A 16,247-nucleotide genomic window follows, 5' to 3' on the forward strand; every position below is an offset into this window, starting at 1 on the left:
ATGACATCCTAGAGGTTCTACCACAAAGACCCAGGAGGGAGAGGCAGGAAGCAGAAGACTATGGATTAGGAGCTGGGAAGCCTTGGGTCAGAGCCTGTGTAATGACAAGGGCTGCCTCTGAGCACTCTGGACATGCTAGGCCCTGTTGTGACCACTTTAACATGCATCACCTGGTGTGGTCCTCACAGTGCATCCCTGAGGGCACTATCACCATGCCCCTTTTACAGATGAGCAAACTGAGGCCCTGAGAAGCTCAGCCACCTGCTGCAAAGTGACCAAGCCCGGAATGGGACCGGGTCTGCCCAGCAGCCAGCCTTGCCCTCTTACACACTGAGTGAGCCATACGGATGCTTAAGAAATAGCCACATGCTGCTCCAGGCCCTGTGTCTCCTCCAGGGACAAAGGTCTCCAACAGGAGGATCAGGCAGGGAACTGAGGTCGGGAGAGCAGAGGGGCAGCTGGAGGAAACCTCTCGGATTTGGCTGAGGCCGGGGCTGCTCCAAGCCCACTTGAGCCAGCTGCCAGTGCTGGGGCCACGGCTAATCCCCAGCCCACAGGGCCCCGGGACGGAGCCAGCAGATGCCTGGGGCTGCTGGGAGGGGATCACAGGGCCTGGACAGCTGGCTGCCTGCACTGGCTGCTGCCGCTCACGTCACCCATCACAGAGCACCACCTAGTGTGTGTGGCGCTCGGCTGGGCAGAGCAGAAGTAGAGATCCAGGCCGCACAGGGAAACAATGTGTGTGTGTGTGTGTGTGTGTGTGTGTGTGTGTACAAGTGCACGTGCGTGTATACTGCAGCGAACGTCTCCTCAGCCTTCTGACAAGAGCACGAAAGGGCAGGAGACCCCAGCTCGGGCACTCGCTGCATAAGCTCAGGCAGAGGACTCGCCCGGTGTAAGCTCCATTCTCCTCGCCAGTAAAATCGCATCAATAACCACAGCGGGGTGGCTCTGGGGGTGCTTTGAGCTTTTAGCACAGTGGTTTAAACAAAGAGGGGGAGTATTCCACTGTGGAGCAAACTAGCATGTTCTCACTGGCTTAAAGCAAAAAACCAAACAGTTTTGTGAACATAAAACGAAAACAGAGTGATTTGGTAAACTCGTCCTGATTTCAGAGGATCTAAGGGCTGGGGGACTCAGGGAAGGGCTCGGGCAGGCTGGGGTGCCAGAAGGACCCCAACCGAAAGCCCTACGTCCCAGTCTGAAGCTAATCACATGCACAGAGGTGCCCTCCGTCCTCGCTGCACCCAGCATCCCCAGGGAACGGGAACTAGGGGAGGAGCCTGGCCCCTGCACCAGCTCACGCTGTGGAGGGCATCCCACCAGGGGGCGCATCCCTCTGACGCTAACAGCCTCACGGGAGGCAGGCAGCCTGCAGCACACGCGAGCCCCCAGGGACTCTCCAGCCCTCCAGGTCCTGTTCTCGGAGGCTCTGTCCTTGACCCCACCCTGGAGGAGAGGAACCCCTCCCTGAAACAGCACACTGTGGGTCAGGGAGCACAGGCGAGAGACGGGGGCACGCATGTATGTACACCCTGGAGCCAGACTCAGACCCTCAGCTGCCTCCCCTGAAGGTGCTGACCCCACACCGGAGGGTCAAGACCCCTCCGGAGGAGGGCACTCACCTGGATCCAGAACCCCCATCCCTTCCGCAGTGACCCTGCAGGCTAGAGGGCAATTGGTTCCACAAGAGCATATCAAACAGCTCCTGTGCCAGGCCCCGGGGCGGCACATGCAGCAAGTCCCTTATCCTTGCAACCACCACCACATACCCAGTTACAAGTGCAGGACAGATACTCAGAGAGGCTGGGGAATCTGCCCAAAGTCACACAGCTGCCAGTGCTAAGAGCCAGGCCCAGTTCTGGGTCTCTGCGATACCAAAGTTCTTGTGTAAAGAGCAGAAGGGTTACCTCCCTGCAGACTGACCTGTTCTGTGTCAGGCTGGTCTAGTCACACCAACAAATGCTGTCACCCAACCATCCTGAAAACCCCATGGCACTGACAGACAGACCAACTGTTTGGCGGTGGGAAGGGCCAGGTGGCAGGTAGGTACTGATGCCACTGAGGGGAGCATAGGTCCTGGGGACATGATTCTGGCTGCTCTGAAGCGTTCCTACTCCCCACCCCTGGGCCTGGCATGGAGCACACCGCTGGCACCCCAGGCAGGCCTGGACTGGGAGGGCTCCACGGGGGCTCCTGACCTTAGGACACAGCTGACCTCCGCAGCGGGCTGGGATTTCTTGCCCCCACGTTCCTGCCACGAGCAGAGGTGCCCCTGGGCCTCGCAGCCCCATCACAGCACCTACCACACCACATGAACACTATCTGTTTACAGACACTTGCCCGAAAGTACACGCCAGGATAAAGAGAACTAGAGAAATCTTCCACAGGGCGTGGCTGTGGGGTGGTCCATGTTTAGTCACAGGCCTTGTGGAGCATCTCTGACGGTGGAGCTGCCCAGGGACAGGCTTTACCACAGGGTCTTCTCTATGGGTCAAATGATAGGGCCCAGCATGCCCTCATGCACCTAAGGGGGAGCTGTGCCCCGGGGGAGCTGTGCCCCGGAGGAGCATGAAAGGCAGGGGGTGAGGGGCCCTGAAGGCAACGCCCCAGGTATGGTTTCTAACGACATGAGGGCAACACAGACCCAACGGAGCCCCTCCCTGGCCATCTGCTCTTCTCGCCCCAAAAGGCCTCCTCTGCCCGTCTCCTGCACTGCGTCTCACTGGTGCTATCTGCCTCTGGGATCCTCTGTCTTCCCGTCAGGGCAGGATTCATGTCTTATGTGACCGTCCCCTGGCACCTGAGGTGGGGCCAGGAATGACCTGGGTGGTAAGTCAATGCATCGAGCAGGTAGGGGCCCTTTCCCCCTCCCACCCTCTTCCAACCCAGCAGGACAGGCAGATCCTCATGGACAGGGATGGGATCTCTTCAGCTAACAGCGGCCGTGGGGCCAGCCCAGTGCCCGACAGAGCAGGTGCCCGGGGAGTGAGCAACACTGACAGGCCAAAGGACAGGTCAGACTGGGTCATGACTCGCATGGGCTCAAAGGGGGCAGGCTCATCCTGGCCATGGGACAGGACAGGCAAGGGGTGAGGTTGAAGACAGCGTGCAAAGCCGCAGCGTTTCTCCTGCTTGACTCCTGGGGAGCTCAGAGAAGGAAGGGAGGGAGAGAGGGAAGGACAGGACCAGGAAGCAGCCACAACCAGGAGCAGGACACGGGGCGGGAGCAGCAGATGTGAGATCCGGCACAGAGCCTCCAGTGGGCTCCCCACCCTGAGCTGGAAGGACGGGGGACGGGGGGGACGGCTGGGGTGGGGAGGTAGGGGATGGGGGCAGTCAGGTGGTCAAATCTACTCACCTCATGAGAGTTGGTGCCATGAGCCACTCTGGTTTTGCAAACTGTGGGTAAGGGAGAGAAAAGCCGAGAGGAGTTAGCAAGGTGATTCACCCATGAAGCCCAGCCTGGCAGATATAGGGAGAAACTCCCCAAACTCCTACTGCCGCTGGCGAGAGAGGCAGGTGGGGGCTGGGGAGACACACCGGCCGGACGACGGCCAGCAATTGCCCTCAGGGTGATCCGGACGGACACCCCAGGCCAGGCACGAAAAGCCCTTCTGTCCAGACTACCTGAGGATCTGTTTCCACAGTGCGGGGGGGGGGGGGTGGGGGACACAGGGCCATCCCCTCCTAGGCAGCCAAGGCCTTCATCCACCCTGGAAAGGTGAAGGCCAGGGGGCCGTGGACAGCCCCACCCACTCATGGCCCCCCACATCCACCCCACCAAGCTCCAGGTGATACGCACTGAACGGGAACGCCAGGCCGTTCTCCTCCAGGAGCCTCATGGTGTCGTCCCCGCACAGGCTCGTGAGCTCCATGAAGGGCGGGGAGCAGATCCTGTCATCTGGGGACAGAGGAGAAGCCCGCGTCAGTCAGCACGTCTGCCCGCCGGCCGCGTCCTGGGTCAGACCCACCTCCCTGGGGGCCGCCCTCCAGGCCCTGCTCTCCTCATCTGATGCCCCAATTCCACAGTCACGTGCACACACACACCCCCCACTGAGAACAGCAGCACACTCTCTAATCACATTTTCTAATAACATTTCTATAATTACAAAACCAATATATGATAAGTGTAAAACTGGAAGACCAAAGAAAAGTAAACACCACGCCCCTTCACAGACGTGACTATTGCGACCACCTTGTTTTAGGCAGATACACATACACGCACACAGAGCTTTACAACAGGACGCTGTTTTGAAACCCGAACTTTCAACCAGCGATGCACATTTTTCTGGCTCAATACAGACTGGTCCCCCCACCTGCTGTCTTGGCTCAACAGGAATCACAGGAACCATGCGGCACACTTAGCCCCCGCCATGTGGCTAGCACCGTGCTACGGGCTTTTGCAGGCATCACCTCTGAAGCCTGCAGAGCAGCCCCTTGAGGAGAGAGCGGAGGCTGCGGAGACGCATGAGCACGCCCGCAGCGGCACGGCAGGGCCTGCACCCTATCCCTACCTAACGCAAGGCAGAAGACGGAATGGCACAGCTAATCAACCCCCGCCCCGCACTGGGTCTTGCCTCCTAGCTCCTCTCAAGCACGCTCCCACCCTCCTGCACTGAAGACACACTTCAGCCCTTGCCAACACCTTCTCCCCCCACGCCTCAGCTCTCCTGAGCCCCGAGTCTCAGAGGGGTGCCCACCTCCTCCAGGCGCCCACCCTGCAGGTTCTAGGTGTGTCTGGTTTTCTGAAAAGCCCCGTGAACTGAATCTGCTCTGTTCATCAGGATGCTCCAGGTGCCAGGCACCGAGTGAAGGCAAAACAGATTATTTGAGGGATAACAAAACGCATTCTGACTCTCTACTGATGGTTCAACTACATTACTGGTTTGTTACTCCTACTTCTTGTCTAGTCTTCTTCCCTGATCAGACCAACAGCTCTCAGGAGGTGGGACCACCCTGTACTTCTGGGCACAAGGGCTGGGAAAGGCTAAGTGTTAGTGGGGTGGGGGTGGCCCCCCACCCACAAACTTGGAAACCAGATCAAAAGTAAATAAGCAAGCGGCTTGTCTCCAAGAGCTTCTAGCTACTTGGCTGGCTAGGAAGTCAGTACGTTAAACCAGGGTGAGATCCAGCCTCATAAAGCTCATTAAAATGAATGCCAAGAATTACACAGGGCATATTAAAAACGTCTTAATCTCCCTCCTTCACCCACAAAGTCCAAACTCCAAATAGGCCAAGAGTGTTGGCAGATTTCAGGGGTTGCAGAGCTTCTTGGGGACCCCGGGAGGGTAGTTTGAGGAGGCGCTGCTGGCCCCCCGCATACAACACTCATTAAATCCTGTAAGTGTGGTGACAGAGTCTCCACCGACAGATGCAGAAACCAAGGGCCCAAGAGGTCGTCTTTGCCCGAGGTCACATGGTAGTCAATGACAGAGCCAGGACAAGGAGCCCGGCTCACACGGCAGGCCAGGAAAAGAGAAGTCAGGAAAATCAGAGTGGGGAGGCGTGGGGGACAATGTCCTGACCCTCAGCTGTAAGCCCTTAGCTAAACAAGGCCTCATTTCTGCACCCCCAGCCCAGAGTCAGAGCCAGGGTGGCAACGGTGGTGGGGGGCCGGCAGGCTCTTCCACCACTCTGGCGGGAGGAAGCAGTCTGTGCAAAGGCTTGTTCCTGTGAACACACAGCCCCTGCAGCCCGGCCCTAGAGAGATGTGACGCTCGAGGCGTGAACACACTGGAGGATGCTGCACAGGTGGACTGAGGGCAGGTGCTCACCTGGCCTGGCAGGGGCCCCGCCCTGGCCCACCTCCCCCTCGCCACACACAGGAAGATTCAGAAATTGCTGGAGTCACACAGGCTACCTCCTGAAAGCACGTCAGACTCCCCACCACCAGATTTTCAGAACAGGCAAATCAGCCCGGTTTTTAGATTTGCCTCGCAGCGCCCCCTCAACGTCCCCTCCCACCCCAGCCCTTCAACACTTTCACAAAACGTCACCGCTAACAGCCAACATCTCAATAAGCTGCACTTGTTACATACCAGACACTGTTCCACACAGTCTACGAAGGAACTCGTTCACCCTCACGAGAACCCTATGAGGAAGCACGGTCAACACCATTTTACGGACGGGGAGAATGGGGCCTGGAGAGGTGACGTGACGTGTCCTGCCCAGAGTTACACAGTGAGTGAGTGGTACGGCTGGGGGGCTCACACCTGGGCAGTTGACTTCCCAGTCCATGCCACTGACACAGCCTCCCTAGTAGAAAAATCGCCCTCTCCATATTAACAGAATAACGGAGAAAAACCACACGATCCTATCAAGAGACACAGAAAAAGCATCCAACGAAATCCAATGTCCTTTCAGGATAAAAGCACTCCACAAACCAGGAACAGAAGGGAACTTCCTCAGCCTGATAAAGAGCATCTGTGAAGACCCACAGCTAACACCATACTCAACGGCAAAACCCTGGATGCTGTCCCCTAAGATCAGGAACAAGACAAGGACGTCTGTTCTTCCCGCTGCTATTCAACACTGCACTAGAGGCTCTGGCCAGGGCAATTAGGGAAGACAATGAAATAACATGCATCCAGATTCAAAAGAAGAATAAAACTACCTTTATTTGCAGAAAACATGATCTTGTATACAGAAAAATCTCAAGGAATCCACATACACAAAAAACCAAAAACTACTAGAGCTAATAAACCAGTTCAGCAAGACTGCAGGATACAAGATCAAAATACAAAAAGCAACTGCATTTCTACACCCTAGCAACGAACAGTCTGAACGTGAAATTGAAAAAAATTCCATTTACAATAGCATCAAAAAGATGAAACACTTAGAAATAAATTTAACGAAGACTTAAATGCTGAAAACTACAAAATATTGTTGAAAGACATTAAAGAAGATCTCAATAAATGCAAAGACACGCTATGTTCTGGGATAGGAGATTTAATTTTACTAAGCTGGGAACACGCCCACACTGATCTACAGATTCAAAACAATCCCCATCAAAATCCCAGTGTGCTGATCCTAAAGATCATATGCAAATACAATGGACCCAGAAGGCCAAAACCATCTTGAAAAAGAACAACAATGTTGGAGGACTCGCACTTCCCAATTTCAACACTTCCTACTAAGCTACAGCAGTCAAGACAGTGTGCTACTGGAGAAGGACAGACATACAGATCAAGGGAAGAGAACTGAGAGTCCAGAAATAGACCCGTACGTCTCAAATCAAGTGACATTTTCACAAGGGTGCCAAGACAAGGGGAAAAATATTCTTTTCATCAAATGGTCCTAGGACAACTGGACATCCACATGCAAAAGAATGAGGTTGGAGCCCCACCTCACATCATATACAAAAGCCGATTCAAAATGGATCATGATCTAAATATAAGAGCTAAAAATCATCAAACTGTTAGAAAAAAACAGAGGTGTAAATCTTCATGACCTTGGACTAGGCAATGGTTTCTTAGACACTAAAAACACAAGCAATCAAAGTAAAAATAGATACATTTGACATCATTGAAATTAAAGACTTGTGCTTCAAAGGACATTATCAAGAAAGAGAAAAAACAACCCACAGAAGGAGAAAATAAAATTTGCACATCATGTATCTGACAAGGGTCTAGTATCAAAAATCAAAGAACTATTAACAACCAAACAATAAAAAGACAACCTGATTTAAAAATGGGCAAAGGATCTGAATAGACAGTTCTCAAAATAACACATACAAATGGCCAATAAGCATGTGAAAAGGGTGCTCAACATCATTAGCCATCAGGGAAATGCAAATCAAAACCACAATGGGATATGACTTTACACCTAGTGGGACCGCTATAACCCCCAAGACAGACAATAACAAGTGTTCTGACACTGCCGGTGGGAATGCAAAATGGTGCGGCTGGTTTGGGAAACAGTCTGGTATTTCCTCAAACAGTTAAACACAGAGTTCCAGAATGACCCAGTAATCCACTCCTGGAAATATAACCCAGAGAATGGAAACACGTCCACACGAAAACCTGTCCAAGAATGTTCATAGCAGCATTACTCATAATAGCCAAAAGTGGCAACAACCCAAACGTCCAAGTGATGAGTGGGTAAATAAAACGGGATCTACCCACACGACAGAATGTTATTCAGCCATAAGAAGGAACGAAGCACTGATTCATGCTGCAACACGGATGAACCTTGAAAACATTATGCTATGTGAAGGAAGCCAGGCACAAAAGCCACATATGATATGACTTTATTTACCTGAAATGACCAGAATAGGCAAATCCATAGAGACAGAAGGGAGATGGGTGGCTCCCAGTGGCTGGGGGGTGGGGGGAATGGGGAGAGATTGCAAATGGGTACATTTCTTTTGGGGTGATGGAAAACATTCTGGAATAAGATAGTGGTGATGACTGTATAATTTGTAAAAATATTCAAAACTACTGAATTACATGTACACTCAAAAGAGGTAGATTTTATGGTATGTGAATTATATCAATAAAAAAAAAAGAAGAAGAAACTCCAGCAGCAGCAGCTGTCGTCCCTCGAGTGCTTGCTCCCTGCGGGACACTGGACTAAATAAATGTTTCACGTACAGAACACTATCTCCTTCAATTCTCCCAGCAAACCGGCAGTGTCCCCTCCCCACGCTAGGTCCAGGGTGAAAGTCAGAACAGGACAGGGGAGCGTTTCCCCAGAGATGTTTGGGGTCCAAAGGAAATGCAGACACAAGATATTTCCAATGACTGGGTCACAACCAGCATTCAGTCAAATACCCCCATGTTTTCTTTTGGAAATCTCAGGCTCTGGTGTGTGAGGTGGCAGGACCCAGCAGAGGTGGCAAAGGACCAAGTGCGCCAAGAGAGAGGGGTACATGCACACTGTCACACTCTTCCTCCTTTATCCTAATCTGGAGCTTGTGACCACACCCTGAGCAGCAGACCACTAGCTGCTCACCCTATTCCCTCTCCAGGGATGGGCCCGAGACTGAGACTGGCCGCTCACACCGCCAGGAAGGGCCCACAGTCCAAGCTCAGGCCCCACCGAGGGGCCAGCACCGGCTGAAGGCCGTCTGAGCTCAGGCCCCACCGAGGGGCCAGCACCGGCTGAAGGCCGTCTGAGCTCGGGCCCCACCGAGGGGCCAGCCTCGGGTGAAGGCCATCCTGAGCCCATGGGGCAGAGGCTGGAAGGGACCCGTGTCCCTCACTGGGCCGCAGCCTGCTCCACACCTGGGGCCATCTCCCACTCTGGACTTGGGTACAGCAGACCACAACGTCTTTACTGCTTGAGCCAGTTTCTGGCTCCTTGTAGCCAAAATCATCCTGCATGTCCAGGAAATCGCAGTAAATTAGAAACCATTCTTCCCATTTTGGTTTCAAGAACCATTCACCAACAAAAAGAAATATATTGAAGCTCAAGAAAACCCTAGGAGCTGGAGATGCAGCAGTGGACAGACAGAGTCACCCCGCCCTCGTGGAGCTCACGTCCCAGGTGAGGTGAACCAGACAACAAACTAGACTGATAAGTAGAATGTAGAGGTGAACAGTGCCAGTGGGAAACACAAAGTACAAAATAGGGAGCCGAAGGGGGTGCCAGCAGGGGTGGGGGTGTGATTCAGGGGTGCCTCACTGAGCAAAGAGAAGCGAAGGCCAGCGAATGGATCATGCATCCAGGGGGGTGTGTTCCGGGCAGAGGGAACAGCCAGTGCAAAGACTCTGCTCAAGGACATGCTGCCGTCTGGAGGCACAAACTGGACGCAACCTCTGAGCTGAGGATGGTGACGGCAGTCCAGCTCATGGACACAGAGGTCACCGAGCAGTGGAAGGCCTGGGAAGCAACCAGGCCCTGCAGCATCAGAGCCAGCCCCTCGGTGGCAGCAGACACGCGCGGGCCCTGCTCCACGTGAGAGGCGGTGACAGCAGAGCTTCCTCCAGCTCAGCCCTGGGAAACTCACAACGTCGCCAGCAGCTCTTCTCCCCAAATGGAGACAGAATAAGGCCTCTTTCTCTAAGGCAGCACTGGGAGCCCGGGAGGCTATTTCTGGTTCCCTGAAAAAGGCTACTGTTGCTTATTTCTGGATGGGAGTTGGAAAGAGGCTTTTTTTAGTTAGATGGTGGGTTGTGTTCTGTCAAGAGCTGAAACATCAGCCCCTGGGAAACCACAACACCCCGTCTTCCCTCTCTGCCACCCGCATCGGAGAACGTGATGCTGGAGGCCTGGGAGATGGGCGAGCCCCAATCACACGTCCACAGAAGGGAAGAGAACAGTTCAAGGCCACACATGAGTCGCTGGCAGACCCAAGGTGAGAGGCCAGGCGTCCCAAGCTGCACACAACTGCCCCGTCCACTCTGCCAGGTGGCCATGCTCGCATCTGACCGGTGGCAGCTGCTACAGAACTCGCAAGAAGACAAAAGACCAATGACAAGCAGAGGACAAGGAGGGGTGAAGGAGAAGGGGAGACTGGCATTCTGAGGGTGTGGGTTGGAAGCCAGTCAGCCCAACTTTGAACCTGGGATGAACTACTCATTAGCCGCAACCTTTAGCAAATGGCTTAACTCTGCTGGGCCTTGCTCTTCTTGTCCGTAAAATGGGAGCGATGCCTCCCTGGAGGGTTGTTGGGAGGCCTGGCACATAAAGGTACCCAACAGGGGCAGCTGCCACCGCAGGAGGACAGGCAGATCCTGAATCATGGCCACTGGTCCACGTCCAGCTTCCTGGGGTATGTTGGGTGCTGGGCGCCGTCCTCACTGGCTTTCTCGCTGTGCCCAGCATGGTGCTGGCAGAGCAGGCCTTCTTCATGTGGCTGTGAAGGAAGCCTTGGTGAGGCACTGGCAGTGTTGGGCCTGGGGACAGCTGTGATGAGCCTCTGCTTCGGTTCCCTTCTCTCAGACAGGCTTAACCTCTTCACCCAGACGTACCTCATGAAAACCCCACAAGACCTGGGGGCAGAGATGGTCCCTGAGGACATGCAGGCTGGAATCCTCTGAAGTTTCTGAGACAGGCGGAGACCCCGAAGGAGAGAATGACACCCCCGAGTCAGGCCTGTGCTGAGGGGAGAGGAATGCTGGCAGACACACCAGGGAGGGGCCCAGTGGCCAGGAGCCTGCTGCGTGATCCTGGGCAGTGGGGCGACATCTCATCTGGAGCGTCCCACGGAGAGGACATACTACAACTGTGGGCTCTGTCTCCCTGTCCAGAACGTCAGTTCCCGAGGGCAGGGCTTGCGGGTTTTGTTCAGCTGTATAGGTCCAGGGCCTAGAACACTGCCTGGCACACAGCAGGTGGTCAACAATACTCGCTGAGTGAATGGACTGGCCCGTCGAGTGAAGGGGTTGACAGCGCCCTGGTAAGCAAGGCTGGCTCCTTGGGCATCCGGACAGATGCAGGACCTGCGGTCAGTGTGTCTGGGCGCCACCCGTACAGTGTTCCAGGCCCAGCCTGCCGCAGGGGCCGCTGGCCACCATCATGCTGTCACTGCCCCACTCCCCTGAGGCCTGCCCTGCCCCAGGCTCGCTCCACTTGAAAACAAGGCAGCTGCCATGATCACCCCTCAGCCCGCCCTTCATTCCTCTGAGGACTGTCTCCTCACAAACATCTTGTTTCTCTACTTTGCTGTGACTGTGGTTGCATTTTCCTTTTCTAATCCTGTTCTTCTCGAACACTGTTGCCATCAGGATTTTGCCATGGTTTACCATGTCCTGCTCATCTGGTGGTGACATCTCCCCGCAAGTCAGACATTTCCGTTTGTGCCAATTTTTCTCCACGGCAGACGGCTTCAATGAACAATCTCAGGCATAAGTTTTCTGCTTGTGCTAAATCATTTCCACACACCAAGTGTTCAGCACTGGGGTTCCAGGGTCCACGGAAATCGACATTTCTATGGTTCTTGTGACACTGTTTCCAAAGGGAGCAGCAATGAAAGGATTTGACCACGTCTTCCCAGTCCTGGGCGGTCCCATTTTCAGAAACCTGGGCAGTACTTTCACGAGGGAGGACAACAGGCGACAGAGTGAATGATCCCATCCCGGCACGTATGGTCACTCTGGGGGCCGTGGGCCGCCCAGGAGGGGGAGCGAGGCACAAAGCCGAGGCCAGTGTGAAGAGCTGCGGGCAAGGCCTGTGCATGACCTCATGAGTGAAGGCACTGGACGTGGGCCCAAGACCTACATGTGATCCCAGCAGCTCCCCTGGGCCCTGGAAACCACACGGCCCGTCTGGTCTTGGGCTCCTGACCGGGAGAAGGGGGTCATGGTAAGCCTCCTGCCTACTTGGCGGAGTTGCAGCGAGAATCAAGGATGACAAAACAGTGCTGTGCAATCTGCAAAATGCCAGATAAAGCAGCTAAGCCTCTCGGGGGGCGGCAAGCAAGGACCTGGTGCAGCCATCTGTTCACACCTTCCTCGCACAGCGAGGAAGGCCAGGGCTCCCAGGTGCCACTGTGAGCCGGGCAGTGGCAAGGGGCCGGTTCACTGAAGCCCAGCTCCCGATGCAGAGGCGGAGACAACAGGAGCACTCCAACCAGTGCGTGCTGGAGGCAGGGCCGGGAGAGAGCGTGTGACTCTGATTTCTAGGCAGCAGACCAGGGTTCTGCGACCCCCAGGGGAGCTGGCTGCCAAGGGGCAGCAGCCCCAGACCTAGGGAGCATGTGGTTCAGGGGGCAGACTTCTAATTGCATTCTGGAAAGACCAGGGAGGGCTCCCTGGAGGATGCAACATAGCAGCGGGCCTTGGTGAAGGCAAGAAGTTTGAATTTATGCGAACCCTCTGGCCTTAGCCAGAGCTGCTGCCCCGACCTGGGCCTCCACCTGCTGGGCAAAACGCAGGCTCCATGACGGCAGAGACCTTATCTTCCTCTGCCAGGTTCACATCCCCGAAAACGCGTGAGTGAGTGAACAGACTGAACGGTGGCCTGGGCTCCCAGCTCTCCTGGCCCAAATGAAGGAGCAGGTTCCCGCAGGGTCAGCAGCATCCCAGCCCTGGGCTCCCGCACCAGCCCCAGACACTGCCCCTCAGAGGCGGGCTGTCCTGCTTTCCTGGGCCACTCCCCATTCCCAGGGGCCCACGCTGAATGGCAGGAAACGGCCTCATCCAGGAGAGGGCGAAGAGATCCTCTGTGTCACTGGCAGATGGGGCACAGGAAGGTAGGGGTGGGGAGCAGGATCCAGGCTCTCATCAACCTCTGAGAGCTGAGGAAAACCCATGTCCAGATTTCACAGCCTTCTGGGCCTTTGCATATGCTGGTCCCTCAGCCCCCGAAGCCCTTTCTTCCAGGCCCTTCTTGGCCTGGGAAACTCCTGCTGGTCCTCCCAGCCCAGGGCCGGCTACCTCCCTCCTCTGAGCACCTCCTTCCCGCACATCGGGGAGCAGGAGGCCCCTTCTGCTGGGCTCGCCCAGGGCCCTGTGCTGCTCATCTCGGTGACTTATGATACGGCCGCCTACGCACAGATGGGGCCCCACAAAGACCCTTAGGGCCTGCAGGGGACTCAGGCTGCCTGGGCTTGAATCCTGGCTCTACCCCATACCAGCTGTATGAACTCTGCCCAAGTAATTTTAGCTCTCTGCCTCAGTTTCCTCGCTGGAAAATGAGGATGACAGTACCTACTTCATAGGCCTGTCCTCCTGCCCCCCCTTAGAAAATGTATTTTTAAATTATGAAACAGTGTCTAAATTAAAGAGTACATGTTCACATTTTTCCATTATTTGCTTCAGACCTTTTTCGTTTAACAAGAAATAAACTGTGAGTGATATGGCTAAAATCAGATTACCAAGTGCAAGCAGCAGAAGAGAGGGTGCTGGAGAAAGGGAAGCAGGTTGAATGCTGAGTACACAACTGAGACGTCCAGCACGATGCCCAGGACCAGGGGCATCAGGGAAGACTGCCTGGAGGAGGCAGTCACTGCAAAGGGCAGCCCAGAAAGCAAAATGGGGCAGCGATGACAAGCATCAGCTCTGCAGCCCAAGAGACAGCTCAGTCCTTGCAACCTGTGCCACTGGGCCAGGTCACTGATCCTCTCTGATCCTTTCCATCATCTGTAAAATGGGATAGTGACGCTGCCCACCTCCCAGGGCTGTTGCAGGGACTCAGTGAGGCCACATCACCCTCCTTAGGGCACTTGGCACCCACCACACCTCTGCCAGTCCCTTCTGTGCTCCACCCGGCCCCACCCCAGGGTCTGGGCAGCTGCAGTGGCCCCAGCCTACCCAGCACGACCCCTCATCTCAGCCTGTCCTCCCAGGACACGGACAGAACAAGTGCTGTGGCCCCAGCACTGGGCTTCTTCCCAGCTCCCTGACCAAATGTTCCTGGAGTTTGTGAATCAAGGAACCCCCTTCTTGGGACCCTTACCCCATAACCATCGGCTGCTCCATCCACCAGCCACCAGATTCCTGGTGTCACACCCACCTTGCCCACCATCTAACCCAACCTGCAGACTGCTGTAGGATCCCGGAGCCTCTCTCTAAAGCTCCCACCTGTCTCCCAAGGCAGCTGTCAGCCCAGGCACGGTCCACGGCCACCTCGAGCATGAGTCCAGCGTCTCTCCAGGCCTCTGCAGCCTGACCCTGCTCCCCTTCCTGTTCCGGGCTGCAGCGCGTCCCTCCCTCAATTCACAGGATCAAGTCCTGCCCCCAGCACCTCAGAAGGTGACTGTATTTGGAGAGAAGGCCTTTGAAGAGGTGACTAGGGTAAAAGAGGCCATATGGGCGGGCCCTGTCCAATCTGACCAGTGTCCTTATCACAAGATTAGGACACGGACACACACAGACGGACGGGACGGAAGACACAATGAGGAGACAGCCGCCTACAAGACGAGGGAGAGAGGCCTTAGAAAAACTAGCCCTGCCGACGCTTAACTCTGGACTTCCAACCTCCTGAACTGTGGGAAACTCAATTCCTGTCGCTTAAACCTGTGGTACTTTGCTACGGTGGCCCGAGCCGACTAACAGCTTCTCTACTCCTCTCAGAGCGCAGAGCCCGGGGTCACTGACGGCCAAACCTGGCTCCGGGCAGAGTGGTCTTCTCCTCACTCCCCACATGGGCCTCTGGGACTCCCCTCCCCCACCACTCGGCCACAAGCCAGTCATCCCAGCATGGCTCCGGGTCCCCGAAGCTCAGAGCAAGCTGTGCTGTAACAATGCTGCCGCCCAGCAGCACCTCCCCCGGCACCTTCTCCGGGCACGCTCGTCTGGCCTTGCACCATGTCCTGTTTGGTTGCTCATCTCTCGCACCCTATTAAATGTGCACGTGTTTGGGTTCTCACTCAGCAACCAGTGTACGTTCCTTGGGGTCAGGACCAGGCCTTGCCCTGGGCCTAGCAATGCTCAGAGGCGGCAGGCGTCAGTAAGAACCACTGCTCTGACAAGTGTGTGCGTGTGAGAAGAATTGAGAGATGGAGTAAAAGTGAGCTGTGAGCACTGGAAACAAAAGGAGAAGGGGAAGCACGGAGCCCTCGCAAGCCACCAGCACAGGGAGACAGGAGGCGGCCTGCAACTCCCCAGCCAGCCACCGTGTGGCGCTGTTGGCCTGGCACGGCCCTGATGACTGGCCACAGGACGGGAAGGCATGGCCTTGAGAGCCTGGCCTGCCACCCTGCAGGCCCGGTGTCCATGACTCACTCGGTGCCCGACTGTCCAAAGTCACCTTCCCTCTGCTGTTTAGCTGTCAGCGGCAGGAGCCACGTGCTCCTGAATTCTAGACGGGGAAAGACACTCTGCGCATTCTGAGTGAACCTAGTTTCAGCCTGATGGCAGCTCTGAAAACAACCCGAATGGCTTTCCAGCTCATGATGATGGCAGCCGCCCAGTAATTCAGAACGGTCAAGTCGCAGGCACGTGGGGGTGGGAAAGCGGCCGCAGGTTGGAGCCAGAAAGAGGAGGCCAGGAGGGGCCGGATGAGAGGCCCATGGATGAGAGGCAATGGAAGTGGGCATTGGTCTTTGATGTGGAGCCGGACCCGGGCCCACAGAGGGCATTCCCATCCTCATGACTGCCCTGCTCTCAGCGCCCAGAGTATAATGTCCCGTCCACCCGACCTGGCCGGGAAGCGCTCCAGTGTCCAGTCATAGCAAACCGCGTGCCCTTCCCCAAGGTGGCGCTCCATCCCCGCCTCCTTGTTCTCCTGGGGCATCCTCCCCTGGGACACCCTCACCACCCAGGTCTCTACCACCTCCCCCTGCCCCTCCTTCAAATAACTTAGAACGTCTGCTCTCCGCTGCTGATTCCCTCCCGCTACACTTCGGAATTGTCCCCTGC

The 16,247-nt window shown here is 55.6% G+C and overlaps 1 protein-coding gene across 2 annotated transcripts in view; it reads right to left on the reverse strand.

The window, feature by feature from the left end:
- ITPK1 (inositol-tetrakisphosphate 1-kinase) overlaps window positions 1-16,247 on the reverse strand; it is a 172,551-nt gene that overhangs the window by 17,629 nt on the left and 138,675 nt on the right. For both annotated transcript variants that reach the window (XM_023628307.2, XM_070250342.1), the window contains 2 exons: window positions 3,806-3,904; window positions 3,362-3,402 (listed from right to left, as the gene is read on the reverse strand). In XM_023628307.2, the coding sequence (XP_023484075.1) occupies window positions 3,362-3,402; window positions 3,806-3,904 (140 nt within the window). The remainder of the gene's footprint in view (window positions 1-3,361; window positions 3,403-3,805; window positions 3,905-16,247) is intronic.

This window comes from Equus caballus, chromosome 24, assembly GCF_041296265.1.
Source record: "Equus caballus isolate H_3958 breed thoroughbred chromosome 24, TB-T2T, whole genome shotgun sequence".
In the NCBI taxonomy this organism is placed as follows: Eukaryota; Metazoa; Chordata; class Mammalia; order Perissodactyla; family Equidae; genus Equus; species Equus caballus.